Source organism: Notolabrus celidotus, chromosome 9, assembly GCF_009762535.1.
Source record: "Notolabrus celidotus isolate fNotCel1 chromosome 9, fNotCel1.pri, whole genome shotgun sequence".
NCBI classification, from domain to species: Eukaryota; Metazoa; Chordata; class Actinopteri; order Labriformes; family Labridae; genus Notolabrus; species Notolabrus celidotus.
In genome coordinates this window covers 12,044,462-12,068,791 of record NC_048280.1, presented here as the reverse complement: position 1 = coordinate 12,068,791, position 24,330 = coordinate 12,044,462, and the positions used below count along the sequence as shown (strand labels likewise).

The 24,330-nt window shown below is 41.3% G+C and overlaps 1 protein-coding gene across 3 annotated transcripts in view; it reads right to left on the bottom strand.

The window, feature by feature from the left end:
• Window positions 1-24,330, bottom strand: part of msh3 (mutS homolog 3 (E. coli)) — a 49,868-nt gene that overhangs the window by 2,014 nt on the left and 23,524 nt on the right. For 2 of the 3 annotated variants that reach the window (XM_034692313.1, XM_034692312.1), the window contains exons 19-23: window positions 23,860-23,974; window positions 22,726-22,883; window positions 11,740-11,926; window positions 434-566; window positions 97-265 (exon numbers count right to left, since the gene is read on the bottom strand). In XM_034692313.1, coding sequence (XP_034548204.1) covers window positions 97-265; window positions 434-566; window positions 11,740-11,926; window positions 22,726-22,883; window positions 23,860-23,974 — 762 coding nt within the window. Of the gene's footprint in view, window positions 1-96; window positions 266-433; window positions 567-11,185; window positions 11,472-11,739; window positions 11,927-22,725; window positions 22,884-23,859; window positions 23,975-24,330 lie in introns of those variants that run through there. The other variant, XM_034692314.1, reaches the window with a different exon arrangement.

Sequence of the window (24,330 nt, the reverse complement as noted above, 5' to 3'; positions counted from 1 at the left end):
CTCTTGCACAATTGGACTTATAAACTCATCTTTAAGTGTAAATTAGGGGTCGCCCCTTTAAGTATTGGCCAAGTTGAAGATGTGTGTTCCCTGTACCTCCTGGCGTTGACTGTGCTTTCAAGCTCCCTGGCTTTTCGTGCAGCAGTGTGCAGTATAGAGTCAGGGATGTCAGCCAATCGGGCAACATTCAGGCCGTAGCTCCTCCCTGCTGCTCCTTCGGTTAACTGGTAGAGGAAGGTGATGAACTCTGGCTGAACTTCTCCATCTGACAGCATTGAAACATAAACATACAGCATACATACATTTTAATTGTATCATAAGGCAAAATGACAAGTGCAGAGTGTCAACAAGATTAGAAGTCAAATTAGCAATTGCCACCAAACTAACACTGACAGCGTCTTCATATATGCACAAAATGCCCACACACACTCACCGTCAGATTCCATAGCAATATCAGGGTCATTGAGTAGGAAAGCCATGTGGTAGTTAGACACATGTTCAGGATACACACGCTCCAACTCACATAGAGGAGGGTAATGGGTCACAAACAAGGTGAGGGCTTTCACCTAAGAAAACGAAGAAGAAGAAAGTGAAAGCAAATTTTAGTGTACAAACTCCTGCAGGGCTTCAGCCTTTTCTAGACCAGTGGGATAAAAACTGCAAAAACAGGGTCAGCCAGTTGTAAATGTACCCTCTGTCCACGTTTGTTAGCAAATATCCTGCAGAGAGGAAGACAAGAGCACAGTTTCTCTGCAGCAGCCTGCTACAGAAACTTGTCACTTTAGTTGCATCCGTTTCTCTGGTTGGTAAAAACTAATAAAAATAAGGACAAGCTGTACAGTAATGTCACCTGTTAGGAGCTTCCACCTGCCATGTTTGGTTTTATTGACAACAGAACTACAACATTCTCTACTACACACCAGCTTTGCACAAGATCAGATCACACTGTTCCCAATGAAGATGAGAAAAGAATCAAATAAGTAAATGTTGGGGAGCCTGTTTAGCTCAGCAGTTAAACTGTGCGCCCCAGAGCTTATAGTCCTTGTGACAGTGGTTGTTGGCTCAATGCATGGCTGAGACCCCTTGCTACATTTTCCCTACTCACTATTTCCCCTTTTTCTTGTCCCTCTTTGCTTTTCCATCCAATGAAGGTAAAAAGCCCAAGAAAATAACTTAAAAATGATATGCTAAATATTGTATTAGTCTTTGGTTAACACATCCTAATCAAGCGGCAACCTCCGGTCTCAAACTATGAAGCCCATGCAGAAGTGTTATAAACTGCAGTTCATCGAGAATCCACTTGAGGCTGGCTGCAGAAACACCGGAAACCACATAGACATGAATGGGAAAAAGACGATCTTTGCAGCATTAATAAACATGTTTACAGCCTGGTTAAAAAAACGGCTTGGCTCTAAGTAGCTAATTTCTCTATCGGCACACACAGTACGAGGGATAATTTTTTTTTCTAACACAACGGTTCAGAAGATATTAAGATCACAAGTTTTTGCCCAAATAAGGACATGACTGACTCAAATTCCGCCCCTTTACCTCACACACTGCCTGGTTGAGTTCCGCATTTCCAAAATGGCTGCCAACGTCGATTGGCTTCAAAACAGCGCTCAGGAAAAGATGGGTGACGTCACGGATACTACGTCCATTTTTTATACAGTCTATGATCCTAATAGAGCCCTTATATTTATAATAATGAAAGCATTTCAAATTAATGGAGCCAAATTTTAATGAAACGATAAAAAAATTAACTCAGAAAAAAAAGTGAAACCATAACCCACCATGCTACCACCTGTAGTTAACGTCCAAAAGAGTTTTAACTAGTTATGAAACAGACTGAAATGCTTACTGATGACTCTTTGTGACCTGCAAAAGCCAACAAGACCATCAACGAGAAATTGATGACTTCTATATAGAACATCTTCAATGTCTGAAACTGCTGATTCAGGGTAGGTGTCAGAAGAAGTAATAACAAAAACGCTGCTGAAACAGCCTTTAACATTGCCCATGGCAACATTTATAATTGATGATACATTTGACTGTTTAAAGACAGCAGGATGAAATCTCTTTGTTAAAAACAATACTACTCTCACATGTACAGGGTCAGATCACAGAGGGACCATTTGTCCACAGTGGGCGCCAAAATCAGCGCAAACTGAAGTTCCTCATAGAGGGCTTTAAAATGTTCACCAGTTGAACATTAAAAAAATGCTACAAGTTCTAACTAACTCAAAGCCCAGAGTATAGCTCAGTATCATTGCAATGTCAGCCATTTTGCAGATGTCTGATGATAAAGTTTTTTGTCCTGAAGGCAGCTCTATAAGAAAACTGTAATACAAGTCGAATAGAAGTAGGACTTGCAGAGGCAAAGTTTAGGGAAATGGAAAGCACATCACAGCACCACTGAACCAAATATTATACCTGCTGAAGCTAGTTAGCTCATTGCATAAAAATATAGGCTCAAATACAAATATGCATCTTTACCCTTTGTCCAGCTACATAATTAGTAAGCCTGTTGACATTGAGATCTTCAGTCTCTCTACTTTAAGCTTTTTTCGCCCTTTGATCTCGGGAAGCAATAATCCAATTATTTTTTACTAATTTGTTAGCCTTCTTTAGAAAGAAAAGTAGGCAGAAGAAACAAGAGAGAGAGGAGACAAAGGAGATTGAGTAACTTGGTACCAAACAGTAGGTATCACAACAAATGTTGCATTATGTAACACCATCTGTGTTACTACAACTAAGTGAAAGTCGTAGCTGAAAAACAAAGAGCTTTTTGTCTACTGTACTTTGGATCAGTGTTACTTAACTGTCTCAGTCAGTATCCTGCAGTGTGTTCAGCTTATGCATGCAGTCACTGTTTGTGAATATCATCACCACTATTACAAATGTAACTGCACTGTATACATACAGTATTGTGTCACTTTTCCCCCCGCCTGTCTTTCTTCTTTCCATCTTTCTCTTTAAGATCTCCACAGTCAATCACTCTGTTATTCTGCTGTTCTCTCCGTTACCCAACACCTGGCTTTTCAGGCTCTCTAGAGAGAGATTGAGCAAAGTGACAGCACTTCACCTCATCTTGCTGTTCTTTAATCTTTGCAGGGCCTTCAAGCCATCCAAAGGCTGCATGATTGAACTCTGGCATTAAGAGTAAGACATAAAAATTACAAAAAGCGGGTGGTGCATGCACTCCCTCACTCTCTCAGCCCCTCGAGCAAATGCAGGAACGATTTTTTTTTTTCCTCTCTGTGCTGCACTCTTAGCACAGCTGCTGAGAGCTCTTAACTAAAACAAATGCACTCTCTTGCTTACTTTAACAATAGAATAATATGTGATTAGGTGTTGGGGGATTTTCACAGTATGTTAATGGGTTAGGGTTAGGCTTAAAAAAAAAATCTGTCTAAACAATGTGACAGACTTGAAATCCAATGACTAATGTTGGATTAGATATTCCAAAAGTGTTAGTATAAAAATAATCCAGTGTTGTCTGGACGCTGGTAGTTGCAAACTGTGTTCAGTTTTCATGGTGAAGCAGGTCTGAGTGTTACATCACCGCAGCAGACAGGCGGCCGCAGGACTCTGCTGTCTCCAGGTATGGATGTTAACAGGTTAGTCTAAAAAAGGTCACACGTCAGTAGTAATACCTCCCTATGACAGAGACGTGCAGGGTGACTCCCACACACCTCAAACAAACACACACAGACCTGCACCCAAACAAACACACACAGGCCTGCACCACAATCATCCCTGTCCACCTACACTCAAAGGTAAACACAAACAGAGCGTGGCAGAGGGAGGCTGCAGCTCAGATAATGGTCTGATTAGGTGCTAATGGCAGCTCATTACCAGACCACCCCGGGCAGCACTGACAGCTGTGAGCAGGACAATCTAATAAAATTAGTGCTGAAACCATTAGTCAATTGATCCATTAGTCATGAGCAAATTAATCTTGGGCAATTTCATTGATCAAATAATGGTTCGAGTCATAATCAAATTGGATCCAAGAAATAAGCTTCAGGTCCGAGGTCCTGTGATCTCTAATCTCTAGAACCCAAATTTAAACAGCTGGTTTAAGAGGAAAAGGAGCACAAGCACAATGTTCTTAACCACAGAAAAGGCCTCTTATCATTTCTTATCAGATTTGACCTTTTTTAATGGGAACAGTTCTGTCCTGAACAACACTAACATCGACTGACCATTGATCGCCTGGTGATAGTTTTTGAAACCTGTTAGCATACATATTAGTAACATTAGCTTTGAACAAAAGACATGTTTCTAACCTTAGTAAGGAAACAGAAATTCAAACTGACCAATTAACTAGTCAAAAGGTAACAAACACTCAAACAATCAAAAAATTGAGCACAATTAATCTAACACAGCTAAACACATGGTCAGAGTGTCTGCGGGCAAATGTTACAATATTACAATGTTACAATGTCATTTAGCAGACGCTTTTATCCGAAGCGACGTACATACGAGAACAAGAACAACACAAGAAAAGATCTAGACAAGAGGAAACAAGATCAGTACGGGTAACAAAGTGCTTTCAAGTCCATTTGGGTGCAGGTACTGCCAAGCAGTGTAAAGGCAATGAACAAAAGTAAATGAGGAATTTTTCTGAACACAGATTCCCAGAGTAGAGCAGGAAAGTGCGAGTCAATTGTAGCTGGACGACATGGTCCGCCACTGGGGACAACAGTTGAGAACAGTCTAGCTAAGTGCATAGTTCTTCCTAAAGAGCTGGGTCTTTAGCGGTCTTTTGAAAGTAGAGAGGGACTCTGCAGATCGAATGGAGTTGGCCAGTTCATTCCACCATTTAGGGGCAACAGAAGAGAAGAGTCGAGCTAGTGATTTTAAGGCCTTGTGCGCTGGAAGCACTAGGCGCTTTTCAGAGGCTGAGCGTAGCGAGAAGGGCAGTAGACCTGGATGAGGGGTTCCAGGTAAACTGTAGCGGTTTTGGTTACTGCTTTGTAAGTCATGATTAGAGTTTTGTATCTGATGCGAGCTGCAACTGGAAGCCAGTGTAGCGGGGGAGTGACATGAGCTGTCTTAGGCTGGTTGAAGACCAGACGTGCTGCTGCATTCTGGATCATTTGCGGAGGTTTAACTGTGCATGCAGGGAGGCCTGCCAGTAGAGAGTTGCAGTAGTCAATGCGTGACATTACAAGAGCCTGAACCAGAAGCTGTGTTGTGTGTTCTGTCAGGTAGGGTCCATGTTAAACTGGTTTGCAGAGTGTGGCTAAGGCAATCGGCAACCTCCGCTCTCAAACGATGAAGCCCATGCGAAAGTGTTACAAACTGCATCGAGAATCTGCTTGAGGCTGGCTGCAGAAACACCGGAAGCCACATAGACATGAAAGGAAAAAAGACGATCTTTGCAGCATTAATAAACATGTTTAGAGCTTGGTTCAAAAAACGGCTTGGCCCTACGTAGCTAATTTCTCTATCAGCACACACTGTACGAGGGGTTAATTTTTTTCTAGCGCGACAGTTCAGAAGATATTAAGATCACAAGTTTTTGCCCAATTAAGGACACAACTGACTTAACTCCCAGCTAGCTGTTGGTTAGGATGCTCAAACTCCGCACCTTTACGTCACACTCTGCCTGGTTGAGTTCCGCATTTCCAATATGGCCGCCGCTGTCCATTGGCTTCAAAAGAGCGCTCAGGAACAGATGGGTGACGTCACGGATACTACGTCCATATTTTGTACAGTCTATGGGCTAAGGTTAGCAGAGCTAGCACCACCAGCCTTCAGTCCATGCAGGTTAACATCCAAAGTCTTTGCTGGCAATGCATTGCTCTGGCTAAGTGGCAATATGCCTGTTTTGTCCAGACACAGCTTACATACAATGTTGTCTCTAAACACTGCACCAAACTACTGCCAAACTGTGTTAGACTACTATGATTATTATGACTGAAATATTTTTTTTTTCACTCTTAAAGTCAGCTAAAGTCTGCTCTGTTTACAAAGAACCAGACTTTGAGGAGTTTGGATCCAGATGGGACAGGGTGTGTTCAACCTATTCGACCTGACAGTTTCAACATAACTACATCTCTGACAGACCTCTGATCTGCCACATGCCACTGATAACACTTCCCCTGAATTGTGTCACCTTGTTCACTTCCTCTTGTCCTGTTACATGTCTCTTATAAGGCTGGAGCTCCAAATTGGTGTCTGGTTCACTCTACACCCGTCGAGCATCACTGCTCTTCACACCTGTTTTATAATGATGCGTTGTCAGAGATTGTGTGCTTTCTCTCGGTAATCTGATCCTCAGGAAAATGCAAGAGGTGTCAACAGTTCTGCTGTCTCTCATTCTTGTTACTCCTCTCCATCCAATAACACACAAATCCAATTCTAACTCCAGTCAACACCCTTTGTTTCTCACCTCAGAACTAACAAGGCTCTCCCTGAAGGGATGTGTCTGTGTCAGGGGTTTGTGGTGAATGAAGCATGCATGCGTGTTTCACTGACCTCGGACTTTGGCTGCGAGTCAATCTAATTTTCTCATTGGCCTAAAGTCGTTTAGGGTCAACAACAGGTGTAAAGGTGATGACCTTTCCTTAAGGTTGTTTCTTGTCTTTACTTTGTACATAAAGGCCTGTGGCATTTTTCATTACATTAACAATTCAACAGAAAGCACAGATGATTGAAGGTGACCCTGCTCAATAATGAGGCCATTCTTTGAACACTATTTATACTTTTATAGAGCACTTAGAGCCAAGAGAGAAACAATTATTTTGCATTGTTATTAAAATGTCTACAGCTTGTAGACAGGGTGTGTGAACCTCTTCATGAGAAACTTTACAAATTTTGCACGTCTGTTTGGAGTCTGTTTGCATGTTCTAGCTTCTTCTGGAGAATTTTTTTTTTATACAGCTGCAGCTGTGCTACAACAGAAATACTAAATAATACACTGCACTTTCTGTGTCAACTTGTTTATGTCTTGAGTAGCTTGCTGGGTAATAAATGGGGTTATTGTACAGAAAATAAGGAGTTATGCAAATTAGAACCCTTCTCCTCAGGGTCTTTCTCACCCTGTCAGGTTTTGTAAAGGAACAAGCACCTTTTGGCATGACTGTATCACAAATTTGCAAGTCCTGCACATTAATTGACATATGGCCCTTTTCCCCTACACAGTTCCAGCCCTACTCAACTCGACTTGGCTCTACTGTACTCGACTCGGCTCGGTTTGGGTACCTTTTCCACCAGCCCGAGTACCGACTCACAATGGGCGGGGTCGTCACCTTTTAGTATCAGCTCAGCTCACTTGGAACCAGAGCAGAGCAGGTACAAAAAACTGGTATCTGACACGAGGTACCGCGCCCGTGAAAACGCAACACAAACCGAGTACAGTCGAGTCAAGTCGAGTAGAGTAGGGCTAAGACGGGCCGGTGGAAAAGGGCCAATAGAGACCCAAGAGTGCAACATGTTCATGCAACCTTTACAAAAATGAATAATGATCAAGAAATGTGCATGGCCAGCTATGCAGAAAAGCAGTTAAACAGGGAAGAGATTGAAACTGGTGCAGCAAGAGAAGCCAAAATTAAAAAATTTTCCAGTCCAAAATAATGAACGATAACTTCTGCATTTGACACAACTTGTGCTCATTCTTAGTTATGAGTAGAGGTGATTAAGAGGGAAAATGTAGACTGCTAGTTGCAATGTCAACTGTTATTGGTCAGTCAATATCAGGTCTTGAACACAGCTGTTTCAAGTCTAGTTGTGTTTTTTATTATGGTTCCAAAATCTGGATTTATGTATTTGGCATACATGAAATATTCCTGGGTATTTTGGAAAATGTATGTCATTGGGAAGAGAGGGAACATGCTGCTTGTTCGATGCCACACAACAGTCAGCATAAGAACCTTTAAATGTTAAAGTTTTGGAAAGAAAGCAAGTAAGCTGTGCCCTGTGCCTGCAGTATTAAAAGTACTTATGTAAAAGGAGATCAGAGCCAACTTGAGTGCCTGCTAAAAAGTGACAGAGTTTTGGACAACACTGTAGTGCGATTTCACTTTCTAAACCATGTTTGCAATGCACTAATGCTCCAAAATTCTTACAATAAAACTTTCAACAGGTGGAATTCCTATAAAAGAAATCAGTGTTTCTGATAAGGGAACCACAGTCTAGATGTGTATGAGGACAGTACAGTATACAGTGAAGGGCAGGGAGCAGCAGAGCACATGCAGGAGCATTGTGCACCAGCATGAGAACATCCGACCATTTACACCCACATTGAGTGATACGTTCTACTGAAAATTTACCCACCAGTGTGCAGCCAGAAGTGAGCTCTAGTGAGTTCTAGTCCTTACCAAGAGACCAAGTTTGCAGCATGAGTCTGATTCTGCCAGCCATTACAGTGCAGAATAACAGTGTTTATACAGTCACATGCAAGTCTGAGTCATGGTTTGAGAGTTGTGTAGTGCTGAGCTTAGTGTGAAGCTAATGGCAGGACCTGCTGTGTGCGTGAGTAAAAGTGAGTCTGAGAATGAGTAATGGCTAAAGAAGAGGTGCACATCACAGCCAGAAAGGAATTTAATCAGACAAACATGGACCGAAAAAGACCATGTGATGATCGTGAGTTCAGCTGCCACTTCTCACTGAAGCAACTCCTCGTTTTAGCGATCCACTCTCCTTCCCCTGTTTCCGCTTCTCTTTCTCTCCCTGCGTCAAGGCTGTCTCTTTTATTCATCAGTGTTATAAAACCCATCTACATTCTTAACTACCTCTCAGGTGAGTGTGGGGGACATGGAAAGGTGTGTTACTATAACAACCGAGTCAAAACAGGAGCAGTCTGACTTTCGACGGGAACAGTTGAGTCTGGTGAGGAGGAGGAAGAGGACGGGGCAGAGGAGGAGGAGGAGGAGGAGGAGGATGAGTAGGAGGACGGGGAGCGAGTGTGAAAGACTCTGCAGGTCTGCCTGTACTGAGGATGCCTTTCACTGTGAAGCACAACTTTCACTGCGAAGCAGAACTTTCTTGTGCCCTTTTGTTTATCTTTCCTTTAATAGCAAGGCTTCTCTTACAAATCAATGTGGTTATACAACAGGTGGTTAGAGAGCTCCCTTCTCCTGCCAGCAGCAGCTCTGTCCTGCATTAGCTGTTTCTTACACATTTTCAGTTGACGTTATCCAGCAGGATTACATAACCCTGAGATTCTGTCCAAAGATTAATGTGGAACTGGTAAAACATGAAATCTTGAAGGGGATTTTCAAAGATAAATGTTTATTCATCTATATTTAAACAGGGGGCCATTCTGAGCTTTTTGACTGAGGTCTTGGAAACGTAAAATAAACAAAATGCCTAACGCCTAAATATCAGCACTCATAGATTGGATACAGCTTGGAAACTATGATTATTTCAAAGGGAGCAGAAGAGCAGAAGAGAGAGTACACTTAATGGTGGTAAAACTCCAGAATCCTATCGATGGCTCCTGTCACTGTGGACTGAAGATGGAGCTGCACCCTGAGGCTCACTCTTTCACCAACAGGAGTCTCAAATTGGTGATTTGTGTTGTTTACAGACTGTGAGCTAAACAGCTGGTAGTGTGCTTATCCATGAGAGTATGACAAAGATATAGTTCCTCGAGTGCTTCCTAAGGTCAGTGGAAATATCCAAGTTGACAAATCCTTTCTTTCCAGAGAGTATCCAACCTTTAAAGGGACTCACGCCACTCTAACATCAACAACACAAGACCTCTGGGCTACATGAGTTCAATGATGTTAGTTTTAAATCTGCACTAGAGGGTTTTTGGGTCACGTGACAACATCAGGACTAGCTGATGCACAATATCTGACATAATGACCTCACATAGGCTAACAGGATAGAAAATGGTTTCCTATCCTCAGAACAAACAGCAACAATGGATGACTATTTTGGAGTACATCTAACAAAATCATAGACTGTACATAAAGCATGGATGTAGTTTCTGTGATGTCACCCATTGGTTCCTGGAGTGTCCATCAGTATTGACTAATTCAACACATTCACACACTGTGATATGGACTACATAGTCTTGCTCAAGGACACTTCAGCATGTGGACAACAAGATCGAACCTCAAACCTTCCAACCGGAAGATGACCAACTCCACAACTAACCACAGCCCCCCATGTTTATATGTATGTCAAAACACACACTCTATCATCATGAGTTCTGTTAGTTGAGGGTGTAATTTTGAAAAAGATAGCACATTCACAAATTGAATAAGATTGTTTTTATCAAGCACTAGGGTTGCCAAGCTAGACAAGCTAGCAAGACTTAGCTATGCTGTGCCGATCTGATGTTGTTGTTTTTTAAAAGTCGGCATCAAAACATTCTGTAACATAACATCTAACAGCCCGCTGTCAACAAAAAACTTGGTCTCATTTGACAGTGAAATATGAAAACATGAGAATGATGAGGAAGCCAGATGTTTTTTTCAATTATATCATACAGAGGGAACTATTCTGACTGTTAACAGCTGGGAAAAATGAACAGCTATGTGTTGCAAAGTAGTATGTCAAATGTCAAATAATGTAACAATGAGTTTTATGTGTAGCACATTGATCTTGTTGTTAACACTAATTGGTACCTGCAATTACTCTAATGTCTCCATGAGGCAGCATTGATTGACTAGCTAATGTTGGTTCAGTCAGGAACACTCTCAGCATAGCTTCACCAGCAGCAGCAGAGTGTGGGCAGTATGGGTGTTGCAGGGATCAGTAAGAGGGTAGATGTGTTTAAATGGACCGTCTTGTCGTTAGACTGAGCTGTGATTGGTTGTGAGAGACTGGAAACAATAATTCAATCAGTAGACTGTCAGCTGATGACAGCTGGAGCGTATGACTTTCATGTCTTGCATGAACTATCGCAAAGGCTCCTTGTTCATAACCTACTTTCGAGGCAGAAACAGGCCTTTTCTCTGTCATCCCCCAGGGTACAACTCACCTATTCAGTCAAAATGGAGATACGCAACATTGTGCAACACCCAATGGGCGCCTGTCTGTGCTACTACACATATTCCCAGCAGAATCATACAAACACACATTCAGTCTTTCCCACTGGGATACTGATGTACTTCAACCTGTGCTATCAACCTGCAGCTGTACCTCCCTTTGGTCTCAATTGCAGACACACGACACATTAAGGAAATACGTGAATAAGAAATAATGGACACATACGATCACATTTGGTTCCTGTTAAGGTTCTGTTAAGTGCAAAGGGTGGACATTAGACAGCCTATCATCAGTCTTGATTATGCTGTTTTTTCAGGATAATAAGATAAAGCTTGCTGCAGTAAGAACATACATCCCTCAGTATGAACATTTAAGGTATCTACGGGTCAATTCCAGCTCTTTTTCTCTTGCAGCTTGCTCTCTAACAGCATATTAACGTTGTAGATCAAGCTTGTCCACATTTCTGCTCAGTTTTGAAGAGCTGCTCTGCTGCTGCGGCCTCTCTGGAGCCTCGTCTCTGACTGCAAAACAAACAACCACCACAGTCTGCAGAGCCCACAAGGACATACAATCAAAAACACATACACACATACACACACCTCCTATTGGCTCAACACTTAATTGGACTGGCATTAAGTTTTAACAACACTAGTGAATATTTAACAGCCCGAGTTTTCAGGTAATTTAGCTCAAAGAGCAACTGTTACTCATCCCATCATTGTCTCCCCTCTCATTTCTCATCTCTTCTTATTCACACATGATAGTCTACGTTCACAATCACACACTTACATCTCGGATGAAGTATTCCAGGGTAGCATAAGCGATGGCAATCCCATCATGGGTGCTCGTGCCCCGTCCCAGCTCATCTAGGATGACCAGCGAACGTTCTGTTGCATGGGAAATAATCTCTGAGGCTTCAGTCAGCTCCTCCATGAAGGTACTGCGGCCTTTGTAGATGTTGTCTGAGGCCCCCATTCTGATGCAAATAAGAGGAGGAAAAATTGGTAAGATTCCAGATACAGCAGGGGAAGGGAGAGATATAGGAAGATCAGAAAGCACAATAACTTTTGTGTTTGAGAATCTGACTTTGAGGAAGCAGACGACTAGTTGTGCTGTACATGAAGTGTAAGGGACCAGCTTCATTGTATCTTGATAACGGGAAAGGCAAACACCAAATTATTTAAATACATAAAGAAAAGTTTTTTTAATGTTTTAAGATTCAACTCTTTCAACAATATCCAAGGGACTGAGGAAATCACACACTGCTGTCGTTCTTCCCCAAACTCCAACAACCACCCACAGACAGATAAATTGAGAATCTGCTATTTTTCTATCTGTGAACCTGCTCCTCCTGTTCTTCCAAGAGAACAACTTACAAAGAGAAGACAGAGAGAGATGGAAGAGGGGGAGTGCAAAGAAATTGAGTGAGATGTTAATTAAAACACACTGAGGGTCTTTTTCAAAACATAACAGAAGAAAAAGAATGAAGGGACGTTGCAGCTCAAAATCGAGAGTGAAGCTGTGGAGGGGTTCACACACATTTAGCCACAAGAGCTTTGCTGAGATAGGACGCTGATGTTGAGTGATTTGGTCCAGCTTGTTGAAGAGTTCAGGACTCTGTGCAGCCTGTTACATCTGTTTTTGGAAAGATTCTCATGTTCCAACATCTGCCTCAGGGTCTATATGATCAATGCCCAGTAAAAAACCCTTGTAGCGCCAACATGGAATACCAGCTACTGTGTGCTAAGATATCTCTGGTTATTTATCTCTCGGAAAGTTTGTTTTAAAGATACAGAGTGTAGTATTTCAGCATTTAGCAAAGCAGACTTGGCAGATATGGAATATGATATTCCAAAGTGTCTTTAAGTTACTGGAAAATCCTCTGAATGTAATTTTTTTTTTCTGTTTAGTTAACTTGGAGTGAGCTTTTTTTTATCTGAAGAGGTGCGGGTGCCCTACCTAGGAGGCCACCATCTTGCACCGCCATGTTTGTACAGTGGCACAGAACAGACTAACTAGCAACATGCATGCTTTTGAAAGCCATGCAAATTTCACTCATATTAAGAAAGTGTCTTAATGAGTTTTAAACTATTACACTTTTAAACTTAAGAGCATGGCTGACTTGACTGAGAAGTGGGCACATGGTCACTGTAAGCAAGGAGGCTAAACGCCTGCCTCAACTCCACCTCTTTGCCTCGTTAGGTCAACCAAAAGTTAGGTCTAGTCAGCATTTCCAATAAGGTAACCACTGACATTAGGCTTCATAACTCTGCTTCATAAATCAATGGATGATGTCACTAGGTGCAGATCTGTTTTATTATATGGTCTATAGTCACGAAAAATACAGGTGAGATTCTGAACCCAACGCTATGTGTTCGAGCTGGTAAGTTTTGAGCAGGCTTGTTGTCAAAGAAGAAAATTGCCATTTGTTAAGCACATGTTGAATGACATTTACTGTTTAAAGAAATACGATGAGAACAAGATGATTTCTTAACAAACCTCAGAGCCTGTTTGAGCGCTACTCTGACGCTTGGATCCGGCTGTCAGACAGAGTAGAGCAGAGCAATGACTCATGGGATAAAAACTCCAGCTGGATCACCAAGCAACATCTCTGCCAGTCTGTTTCTCACCTCTAAATCTGTCTTTTTCTGTCCTGGTTGACATTCTAACAAACTAACTATCAATGAATGAGCCTCCAGATCTTGAGTTACCATAGTTACATCACACGCTATAAAGGATGGAGGTGTGGCAGGCATGCTACTGCATTTCCTTAGCCAATTTATAGTGCATGTGTGCATGTATGCCTTTAAACCCTGGGGAAATTATGACCGATCTATACTGCACTGCAGAAAGGAAAGACGGAATCAAATGAGAAGGAGGACGGCTGTTCACACTCTGTCTGTCCTCTGATGAGAAGATGTACGGCTGAAACACTGCAACACTGCACCAGCTGGGTGTCCTGCTGCTCTCATTGAGTCCGCTCTTCCCGCCAAACAAACCAATTCTGAATATAGAGTCAATTCATCATCACCTCGCACCGCTCCTGGAAGCATGTTTACACACATTTCAAGTATTTTCCTCTTGAGACTCTTTGTTCCCTGAAAGCTGTCAGATGGTTCAGAAGTTTGAATTCTCAATGACTCTAACCAATCACAACGCTGCTTCTACTGATCATCAATGGTATCTCAACTTGACTCATCTTTATATATATATATAGCACTTTTCAAACATTCAAGCATGAATGTTTGAAAAGTGCTTCACCAAAGAGCAAAGAGACATACAATAACAGTAATAGGTAATATAATAAATTAATAAAAGATAAGAAGATAGAAGATAAGATAAATTACAGGATACAATTTAAATTTTAAAATAGAATAACTAATAATTAAAATGGTGTTAAAACAATACTTATAGCAGTAATAAAAGAACTAATGCAGTCCAGAGCTAAAAATAAATTAAGTTAACAGCCAGATTATTAAACCAGGATCATCACATTTTATTGGCAGGTAACCAAAACTAAAGCCATACAAGAACACAAAGCAACAGTCAGAGAGTTCAGATTTGGCTTCTCTGATAACTAATGTCCTGGAAAGCTTGAAGAACAATCATCCACACTCTGACACAGACACGTCTGAATCATCTGTCTATGGTCCTCAGTGAATTCAGCATGATATTATCTTTGTTTAAGAAAAACTTCTTAACTTGTTGCATTTTATGCTGCCTTGCTAATGGTACTCTCCGCCCAGTGGGGCTGTGTTGTGAATGTTGCAAAAACAAAGTCTATCAAGGAGCTGTTGAAATGTGACACAAATGGCTGCTAACTTTTAAACCTGATCTAAATTTAATCTCAGTTAAGCAGGATATTGTTCAAGTAACACCACATCATGTGAGCTCAGAAGGAAGTGCCAGAAACTTTGCCGCAAAGCTTTTCTAACAGTGACAAACTGTTTTTATATATGGAAGATTTAAACATCTAACTTTATAAACCTGTTTGTTTTTGTCTCTGTTGCTCCATCATGATGCTGTGTGATTTCTATTTGCTGTCTGACTGCACAGTAACCCATATTTTCATCTAGATATGCGCAGCGAGAAGATCAAAGACAGCACAACACAAGGATTTAGGCAATTATTTTGTCAATAATTTCCATTTTCTCTTGAATTTTCTCCAACATTTGGCAGACTTTCCTCCACTCTGTCTGGTTTAAACCTCCAGGTACTATAGAAAGATAAAGGCCTGTCCTGCTCTGAATGCTGCCTATAAGCTGGCACAGGCACTCTGAGAGTTCAGCGCTTACTATAAAAACTGCGAGGTACCAATGAGTCGATTTAGGATACAACATTTTCCCACATACTCAACATGTTTCACATCAGTATACAACACCCACAAGGGTGAGGATGTTGCACAGAGACCGGGTGGCACCAAAACACTCACCACTGTTTGTGAGGATTTTTCTTTTTTTGGACATCAGCCACATTCCTCAGCCCACACACACATACGCACGCACGCACGCACGCACGCACGCACACACGCACGCACGCACGCACGCACGCACACGAAAGAAAAAACAGGCTGCATTTTCATATGAGAGTGCAGCTTGTAAAAGACATTAGTAAAACACTTCATAATCACTGCTAGGAGTCCATGGTCGATTAAAGGTCCCTTTCAAAACAGTTTTACATTCTGCTTCCTTTTGCTGTTTCCATAACAACCATGAAGGGATGGAAGAATGTGCTCTATAACCTTCAGGACTCAATACAGACAAGAAAACACACGCAGCAGCTGCATACACACAGAATTACACTCAATCCACTTGTATGACATATTTGTAAAAGTGTTGCAGTAGAAAATAAAACCAAGAATCTGAGAGGCAGCATGCAGCTTTAAACCAGTCTCCATATTATCAATTTGATCCTCGTTGATAATCAATCATCTGAATCCTTTCAGACAGGATATCCCATTAGACACCCACGCACCAACTCATTACCCCAACCCACAAAGTCTGCTCGCTGCTCTGTAGTAAAGCTTTACTCCCTCTCCCCCATAAACACACAGCATCTTTCTCTCTCACACACACACACACACACACACACACACACACACACACACACACACACACACACACACACACACACACACACACACACACACACACACACACACACACACACACACACACACACACAAGATGAAGCGTCTCCACCGCTGCTTCTGCATGGCAGTGGGAATTAATCGGGCGTTTATTATCAAAACAGATTCCCCTCAGGATCAAACACTCATTGGTAGAAAGAGGCCAAGTGGTCCAATTAGAATCAGAGAAGACGACAGAGGTAACCGAGAAGGTGAGGAGAGGACAGCGGATTGTGTGTGTGGGTGTGTGTGTGTGTGTGTGTGAGCTCTCTCTGTGGACATTAATTATCTCTAAGATTCTTTTTTTTTATCTGAGAGAAAACCTCTGACCCAAATCAAAGACCTGACTTAACAACACAAGGACACACGTGTAGAGGCATGTGTTTCCGTTCTGCTGTATTTACTGTATGTACCTTCAGGGACTTATATACAGTAATTCTATAATCTCACTTTCACTAATGCCCTGATCCATAGCTGACACTAATGACTCCCTCATTCAGATCCTTTATCCAGACTAACATTACCTCTAACACAATCCTAAAGTTTGTTTTTGTTTTATACCTGTTCTTTTAAGAAATATCTGGATCTGTTTTAACACATGGCTGTGAGGCACGAGCCGCACTGCAAAATTCTCTGGAGTCTTTCTTGCCTTTAAACCAACAAACAGTCCTCTCCCTCTCCTCATTTATAATAACAGTAACCAGTATAGTAACACTGACAGTACAGGAACCAACAGTGACCATACTTATGTTGTTTATTTTAAGGCAAATTGTCAATATTTCATCTTTTTCTTTTCCAGCTTCATCTTTAGTGATTTTTCCCCTCATCCCCCATTCATCAATATAACACGATGCAAAACACATAGAAAGGACCGACCCAACAAATCGATTTATACTGATTTTTATCCTGATATTATCATTATTCAGTTGAATTATCTTTCATTATAAAGATAAATATGTTGGGTTTTTTCAGTGATTCACAAAAGTAGAAAACACATGATTATCTGATCATGACTTTATAAATGAATAAAGAAAAAAGTTTTGTCAAAGTCTTCTACCAGTTGTAGAGAGTTGTACTAAAGACCCAGCTCTTTAGGAAGCACCATGCACTTAGCTAGACTGTTCTCCACTGTTGTCCCCAGTGGCAGATCATGTCTTCCAGCTACAATTGACTCGCACTGTCCTGCTCTACTCTGGGAATCTGTGTTCAGCTCTTGAGTGACCCAGCACTTGGTACTTTGGTCATTATTGTGGTGATGTTAATTGTTGATGATGATAATGGAAGGTCTTAAATGGTTTGGTTGCTTCATTGTAGATGTTCCTTATTTTATTTTTTTTTAAAAGAAAAAAAGAAAGAAATTCCTTATTTACTTTTGTGCATTGCCTTTACACTGCTTGGCAGTACCTGCACCCAAATTGACTTGAAGCACTTTGTTACTCTTACTGATCTTGTTTCCTCTTGTCTAGATCTTTGCTTGTGTTGTTCTTGTTCTCGTATGTACGTCGCTTTGGATAACATTGTAAGTTGTCTATTTGGCTTTTACTGTAATTTTTGTTGAAATATAAATTTAACAGTGATACGTTCCAATATTTGAAATACTTGATACAATACTATACCATGCCTTTCCATACTGTATGATACCAAACAGTACGATTTGAAACTGTACAACACGATACGATACATTCACAACAACATGATACAATACAATACTGCACAATATTGTGCAATATTGTACAATAGGATAGATATAAGAAATATGATATAATATGATAAGATAAGACACAATAGTATACGGCATGGTATGATAGTGCATGATATGTTGCGTTATGCTACTATAAATATAATTTGTTAAGATATATGTTGCTCTATGCTATAATACGATACTACACCATTCGATACGCTATGATACGATACACGGCGATATGATCATAGACTGTATAAATAACGGCCGTAATATCCGTGAGGTCACCCATCTGTTCCTGAGGGCTCTTTTGAAGTCGATCTACCGCGACAGCCATATTGGAAATGCGGAACTCAACCAGGCAGAGTGTGACGTAAAGGGGCGGAGTTTGAGCGTCCTAACCAACAGCTAGCTGGGAGTTAAGTCAGTCATGTCCTTATTTGGGCAAAAACTCGTAATCTTAATATCTTCTGAACTGTCGCGCTAGAAAAAAATTCACCCGCCGTACAGTGTGTGCTGATAAAGAAATTAGAAACGTAGAGCCAAGACGTTTTTTGAACCAGGCTGTAAACATGTTTATTAATGCTGCAAAGATCGTCTTTTTCCCATTCATGTCTATGTGGTTTCCGGTGTTTCTGCAGCCAGCCTCAAGCGGATTCTCGATGAATTGCAGTTTACAACCCTTCCACATGGGCTTCATAGTTTGAGACCGGACGTTGCCGCTTGGATATGATACACTGATATGACGCACTTTTATGGTACACTTTATGATACACTACGATACTTACGCTATGATACGGTACATTCGGATTCGATACACTGATATGATACGCTACTATATGATACACTATATGATACACTTTGATGGTATACTGTAATATGATACAATATGATATTATACACTACGATACAATACACTATGATAAGATATGATACGATATAATACCCTCAATTGAACCCACAAGGCAATTTGTCCTGTGCTCCAGTACCTCAAAGTTTTTGCTACCTCCATAGTTTACCAAAAATAAGAGCAGGGGTCTCATTTATAAAAGAGTGCGTAGAATCCCTACTAAAAGAGTAGGTAATCCGAAAACCCGGAAATGGCGTGCACCAAAAATAATTCTGATTTATAAAACCGTTCGCACGCAAACTTTACGCAATGTTCCGTTTATAAATCACAAACCACCTGGAGATATGCGCACGTAGTTCAAGCCTCCTATTCCGCCCTTTTCACGCCCACATTCAACCATATACGGTCAATGCAAAGCACTTAATGAATGAACATGCAGACAAATGAACCGGAAGATCAAAGGTTCTCACGGTGAATCACGGCAACAACAGAGAGGAAGACAGAGGAAATAAGGTTACCGACACACAAACCGTGGTCCTCGTGAATGAAGCGGGGGTCAGACAGCATGTTTTGTTTGTTTGTTTCTTACTACAGGAGGGACACAAAAGAAATACAAATAAAAAATAAAAATATGGAGTGACTCCACGTCACTGCATTCTCCATTCATCATTCATCATTACGCACGGTCTCACTGCAGTGTTTCATGTTTACAGGACACACTTTTTATTTCACATTACAGAGAGTTCACGTCCTTCAGAGATCTCCTCTCTCTGATATTATCTGACAGAAGTTTGATCTGTGAATATAAGTTTTAACGTGCTGGTTTCATCACGGGCAGCTTGGCCTGTGCTTTGACTGATTATGATGATATGTGAGATAATAACTGTGAGAACCGGGCATGGCTTTACTCCACACTTTTCTCATTAACACAGTAAACACATGCAGGTGATGAAGATGTTATCAGTGTGTGAGGCAGCCGTCACTGTGTCTCTGCGCTCCGTGTGCGTCGTACAGCAGTCTTTATTAAAAGTATAACTATACTCAGTGACTCTGCACAGCGTTAGAAACATTGAAAACATGACTGTCATCTTGCTCCGCAGCTTATTTATGTCTTCTGATGTTACTTTGGTTTTACCTCCCGACGAACATGTTAGGATACGGCCCGTTTTGTTCCTCTACACGCAAAGCTGATTAAATATTTGATGAACTTTAAGTCACGCTTTTATCTTTTAATGACGGCTTATTGGAAACGACTCACCACAGACACACATTCAAATAGAATATGTAGATTTTAGTGATGATGGTGATGCGGGTCTGTTAATGTTGTTATTCAATGATTGAAATGTGTAAAAGGCATCAAAATATAATCTGACTTCAGTTCTCCCTCTCACCAACTGCGTCGCCAATTTCCCCCCTGCCTCTAAAATGTACGTACGCCTGGGTCAGAGTTTGCTTACCGGTAGTCACATTTTCACGTCAAGTTTGTTTTTATAAATCACACACTTGGCGTGAAAACTGCCGTACGCCAATTTCAGGCCCCGTTTTGTGCGTAAGCAACCTTTATAAATTAGACCCCAGCTCTTTTTGTGGCAAATTTGTTTGGGCAACAGACATTATTTTGATTTCTCTTCTTAATTTCTGTTTAGTCAAGATCTTTTTTTTCACTTCACAGAATAGCAGAACAAATGCTTTTCATTAAAACTGATTGAGTCATTCATTTTATCATCATGTGTCCACATCATGTGTCCACACAACGCAATCAATCACTGTGTGATCCTTAAACCTCAAAATGAAAGCAGACCCTTCCCCATGTAACGATAAGCCAACATCACATCAGTATTCTCTTATAGAGGCTAAAACTGCCAAATGTGTTTCTGAAGGGGGGAAGAAAGAACACAGGCATGAACATGCACCCGTGTGCTGACAGGTCTCTGGCGCCTACTGGGTTAATACATAGGAACATGCTTAAACACACAAAAAGACAATTACACACATCTGCAAGCCATTAGGTCTAATCACATACTGCAGCTCAGGCAAAAATAACAGAGACCATATACTGGCCTGTGTTCCACTCTTCATACGTAGTCAGGACTGGAAACTACATAGAGAGCATACGGCTTTCCAGAATGAGATTAATCAGAAAACGATATTTTCCAGCTAAGTCCTATTGTCTGAGAGTTTCTACGATACAAAGAACTGCATCGTACCACATTTTGACAGAACAATACAGCCGTGCTCGTTTTTACACACATCTTGCCCTGTGTGGTGAGGGACACAATGGGATTAGAAAGGATTACTCTGAGTGTCAGTCCTAGAAATAATCTCAGTCATGTCACAGAATAAGAAGGTAACACAAGGTAAATTGGGTGTTTTTCAGGAAAGCGGTGAGATTCCCTTCTTGTGTCCTTATGTTACCTCTATCGCAGATTCACAAGCAACCTTTTACTAGACTTCATTATTAAGAAAGGATCTGCAGGGGTGAGTGTGTCGTACTCTGTCAGCTGTTGTCATGGTCACTGTCCACGTGTGGAAAAACAAAAACTAGAAAATGTCACTCAGATAGAAATTCTGGAGTGTTTTTTTTTTTTTCGTGGGGGAACACTGAAGCTTGCATGGCATTTCATTCAACTTTTGCACAGTGAAGTAGATATATGTGTGTGTATGTGTGGTGTTTTAGTCTCATTTTAAAATACCTTAATAATAATATAATACCTTTATTTATAGAGCACCACGGTTTACAAAGTGCTTCACAAAGGGCACATAAAAACAATCACAAAGAGTACTCTACAGCAGACAGACTTAAAACAAAATTAAAATCACACATTAGGAAAACAAACACAAAAGACCCAAACAACGATTCAACACAGGCAACCCAAGAACCCAATGATAAGAATTGACGAGGGATAGTGCAGTTTTTTTTTGGGTGGGGCTTCAACGAGTACGGTTTATAACCTTAAGTAGGCGGTGGTCAGCACAGCCCCTCTCTGAGAGGCCAGCTGCAGGAGCAACATGGAAGCTAAGCTTAGGATGAGGTTCTAGCAAAATATACTCAAGTCATCTGCAAAAGGCAGACTTTAAAAAGAATCAACATTATTTAACTGTATGATATATTTCGACTTCTTTACAACTTCACATTGCCATTGGACAGTCATACTTAAGCTCTGTCTTTCATCAAATGTGTAACCTCAACATTGCTTTGCATGCTGTTTACTGTGTTATGCTGCACATCCGCTGTTTGGGTCGGTTGTTTATGGAAGTGTCAGCAAATATATGACAATAAAAATGAGTGCTGAAAGATGAAATGCAGGGGGCATACAATAGATACTTTGAGTAGACAAAATAATTACTTTCTTTAAGTACAGCTTTCTAAAACTTCTTTGGCGGTTTGGTTAATTGCTTATATTTTATACTTAGGGCCACCTTTCCTGACAGTGGTACACCACTGCTTTTCAGCAACTGTCTTTCTGACTTATTTGGCAGTGGTTTCACATAATCCTGTTCTGACAATGTTTACTGCCAACACAGGGATGTCTCAGTGTTGCCTTGGAGTGTCGATGTTTGTATTCAGGGCATCTACAGCAATCTAATGCAAATATCAGTGAACAAAAATATGTAAAGTCTATATGATGAGAAAGAGATACTTCCTTTGACCGTCTGGAGAAATAAAAGCATGAATCATCTTTCAAATCTTTGGCGTGAGAAGTGTGCTTCAGTCTGAGCTGGCAATAATCCTTTGTGACCAAAACAGCTGATCTACAGCTGATCTACAGTGTGCAGCATGAACAGGGATGTGGAAGCTGTTTGGTTTAGAAAAGTTAATGTTAAAGTAGAGGGCTGTCTGGCAGCATTAAAACAATAATGATGCATTATTTATTATTTATTTTTATGGGGCATTTTTTCCTTTATTGGATGGGACAGCTAAGGAGAGACCGGAAATGTGGAAAGTCGAGAGCACCCTAGAACTTTTTTTAGTTTTGTGTATATTTACAAGTCTTGTGTTCTTGTACCTGAGCACATAACAGATGCTCCCACAGTGTGAGCTTAGTTGAATTAGAGCTTGACCTATGTAAAGATATTACACATGGATCTAAATGTGCTTGTTTTTTGCAAACATACCTGATGTAAATGCCGTCCAGCACACCAACACGAGCCTCAGAGGCCGGGACATACGAGCCCATCTGAGCCATGACACATATCAGGGCCACCTGGCGGATGTAGGAGCTCTTACCCCCCATGTTAGGGCCAGTGATTATCATGGCTCTCCTGCCATCACCCTGCAGCAGGGAGAGGGAAGAAGAGGGGGAGAGGAACAGTGACACAGACATAGGGCGACCGAGGAGAGACACAGAAGAAGATATTTTCATGCTGTCCTGCACAGCTGAAGAGGTGGGTGGATTGAAGGCTTGGCTTCTCTTCCTGCTGGCTTTTGCTTCTGTTGCAAGATTAACCTACACCCACTCCAGCACAGAGGGAGGAAGTGTGTGTGGTGCCATGCAAGTCTCTATGTGTCTGTGTCATCATGTGTGTATTTATTTATATATGTTTGTGTGTGTCATGATGCAAATTTGTTTCAGAACTGTCTCAATGAGTTATTGAGTAAGCAAACATCAGTTTGTTTTTGGACGGAGCTTTGTTCCCATTTCTTTGAATGAGCCTATGTGTCTGAGTGTGTGTGTGTGTGTGTGTGTGTGTGTGTGTGTGTGTGTGTGTGTGTGTGCGTGTGTGTGTGTGTGTGTGTGTGTGCGTGTGTGTGTGTGTGTGTGTGTGTGTGTGTGTTGTGTCTATGTGTGTGTGTGTGTGTGTGTGTGTGCGTGTGTGGGTGTGTGTGTGGGTGTGCGCGTGTGTGTTGTGTCTGTGTGTGTGTGTGTGTGTGTGTGTGTGTGTGTGTGTGTGTGTGTGTGTGTGTGTGTGTGTACCTGCAGTGGTAGATGAAAAAGATGTAAAGGTGTGTGTGACGTTGAACTGTGTGTGTGCGCGTGCGCGTGTGTTGTGTCTATGTGTGTGTGGGTGTGTGTGTGTGTGTGTGTGTGTGGGTGTGTGTGTGGGTGTGTGTGTGTGTGTGTGTGCGAGCGCGTGTGTGTTGTGTCTACGTGTGTGTGTGTGTGTGTGTGTGTGTGTACCTGCAGTGGTAGATGAAAAAGATGTAAAGGTGTGTGTGACGTTGAACTGTGTGTGTGTGTGTGTGTGTGTGTGTGTGTGTGTGTGTGTGTGTGTGTGTGTGTGTGTGTGTGTGTGTGTGTGTGTGTATACCTGCAGTTCTGTGAGGTTGGGCACGTATTGGCTCTGCTCTCCCATCAGTAAGTCGATGGCAGGATGTCTGCCATTCCTGATCAGAATCTGACGCTGATTCTCACACACGTCTGGTCTGTACACAGAGAACACACTCAGGTGATGAGGGGAAACACACAACAAACATAATGGAACAGAAACACCTTCATGCACAAGCAAAGAGATGCTTCCAATGACACAAACACAATAAACCACGCAACTAATTCCCACCATCATTTTTTATTTTCGCTTCCTTTTTTTATTTTCTTTTATTGTATTGCTTGATTTTCATATCATTTTCAATAAGACAAATGAAGAATGAAAACACAAGTTGACTCAGTGTTTTCTGGCAAAGATAAAAAAACTGCAATAATGGTATTTCCACATTAGGATACCGTTACCTTTTGAAAGACAAACTTTGTCTTTTTTACTTTGATGTTAACATGACTAACA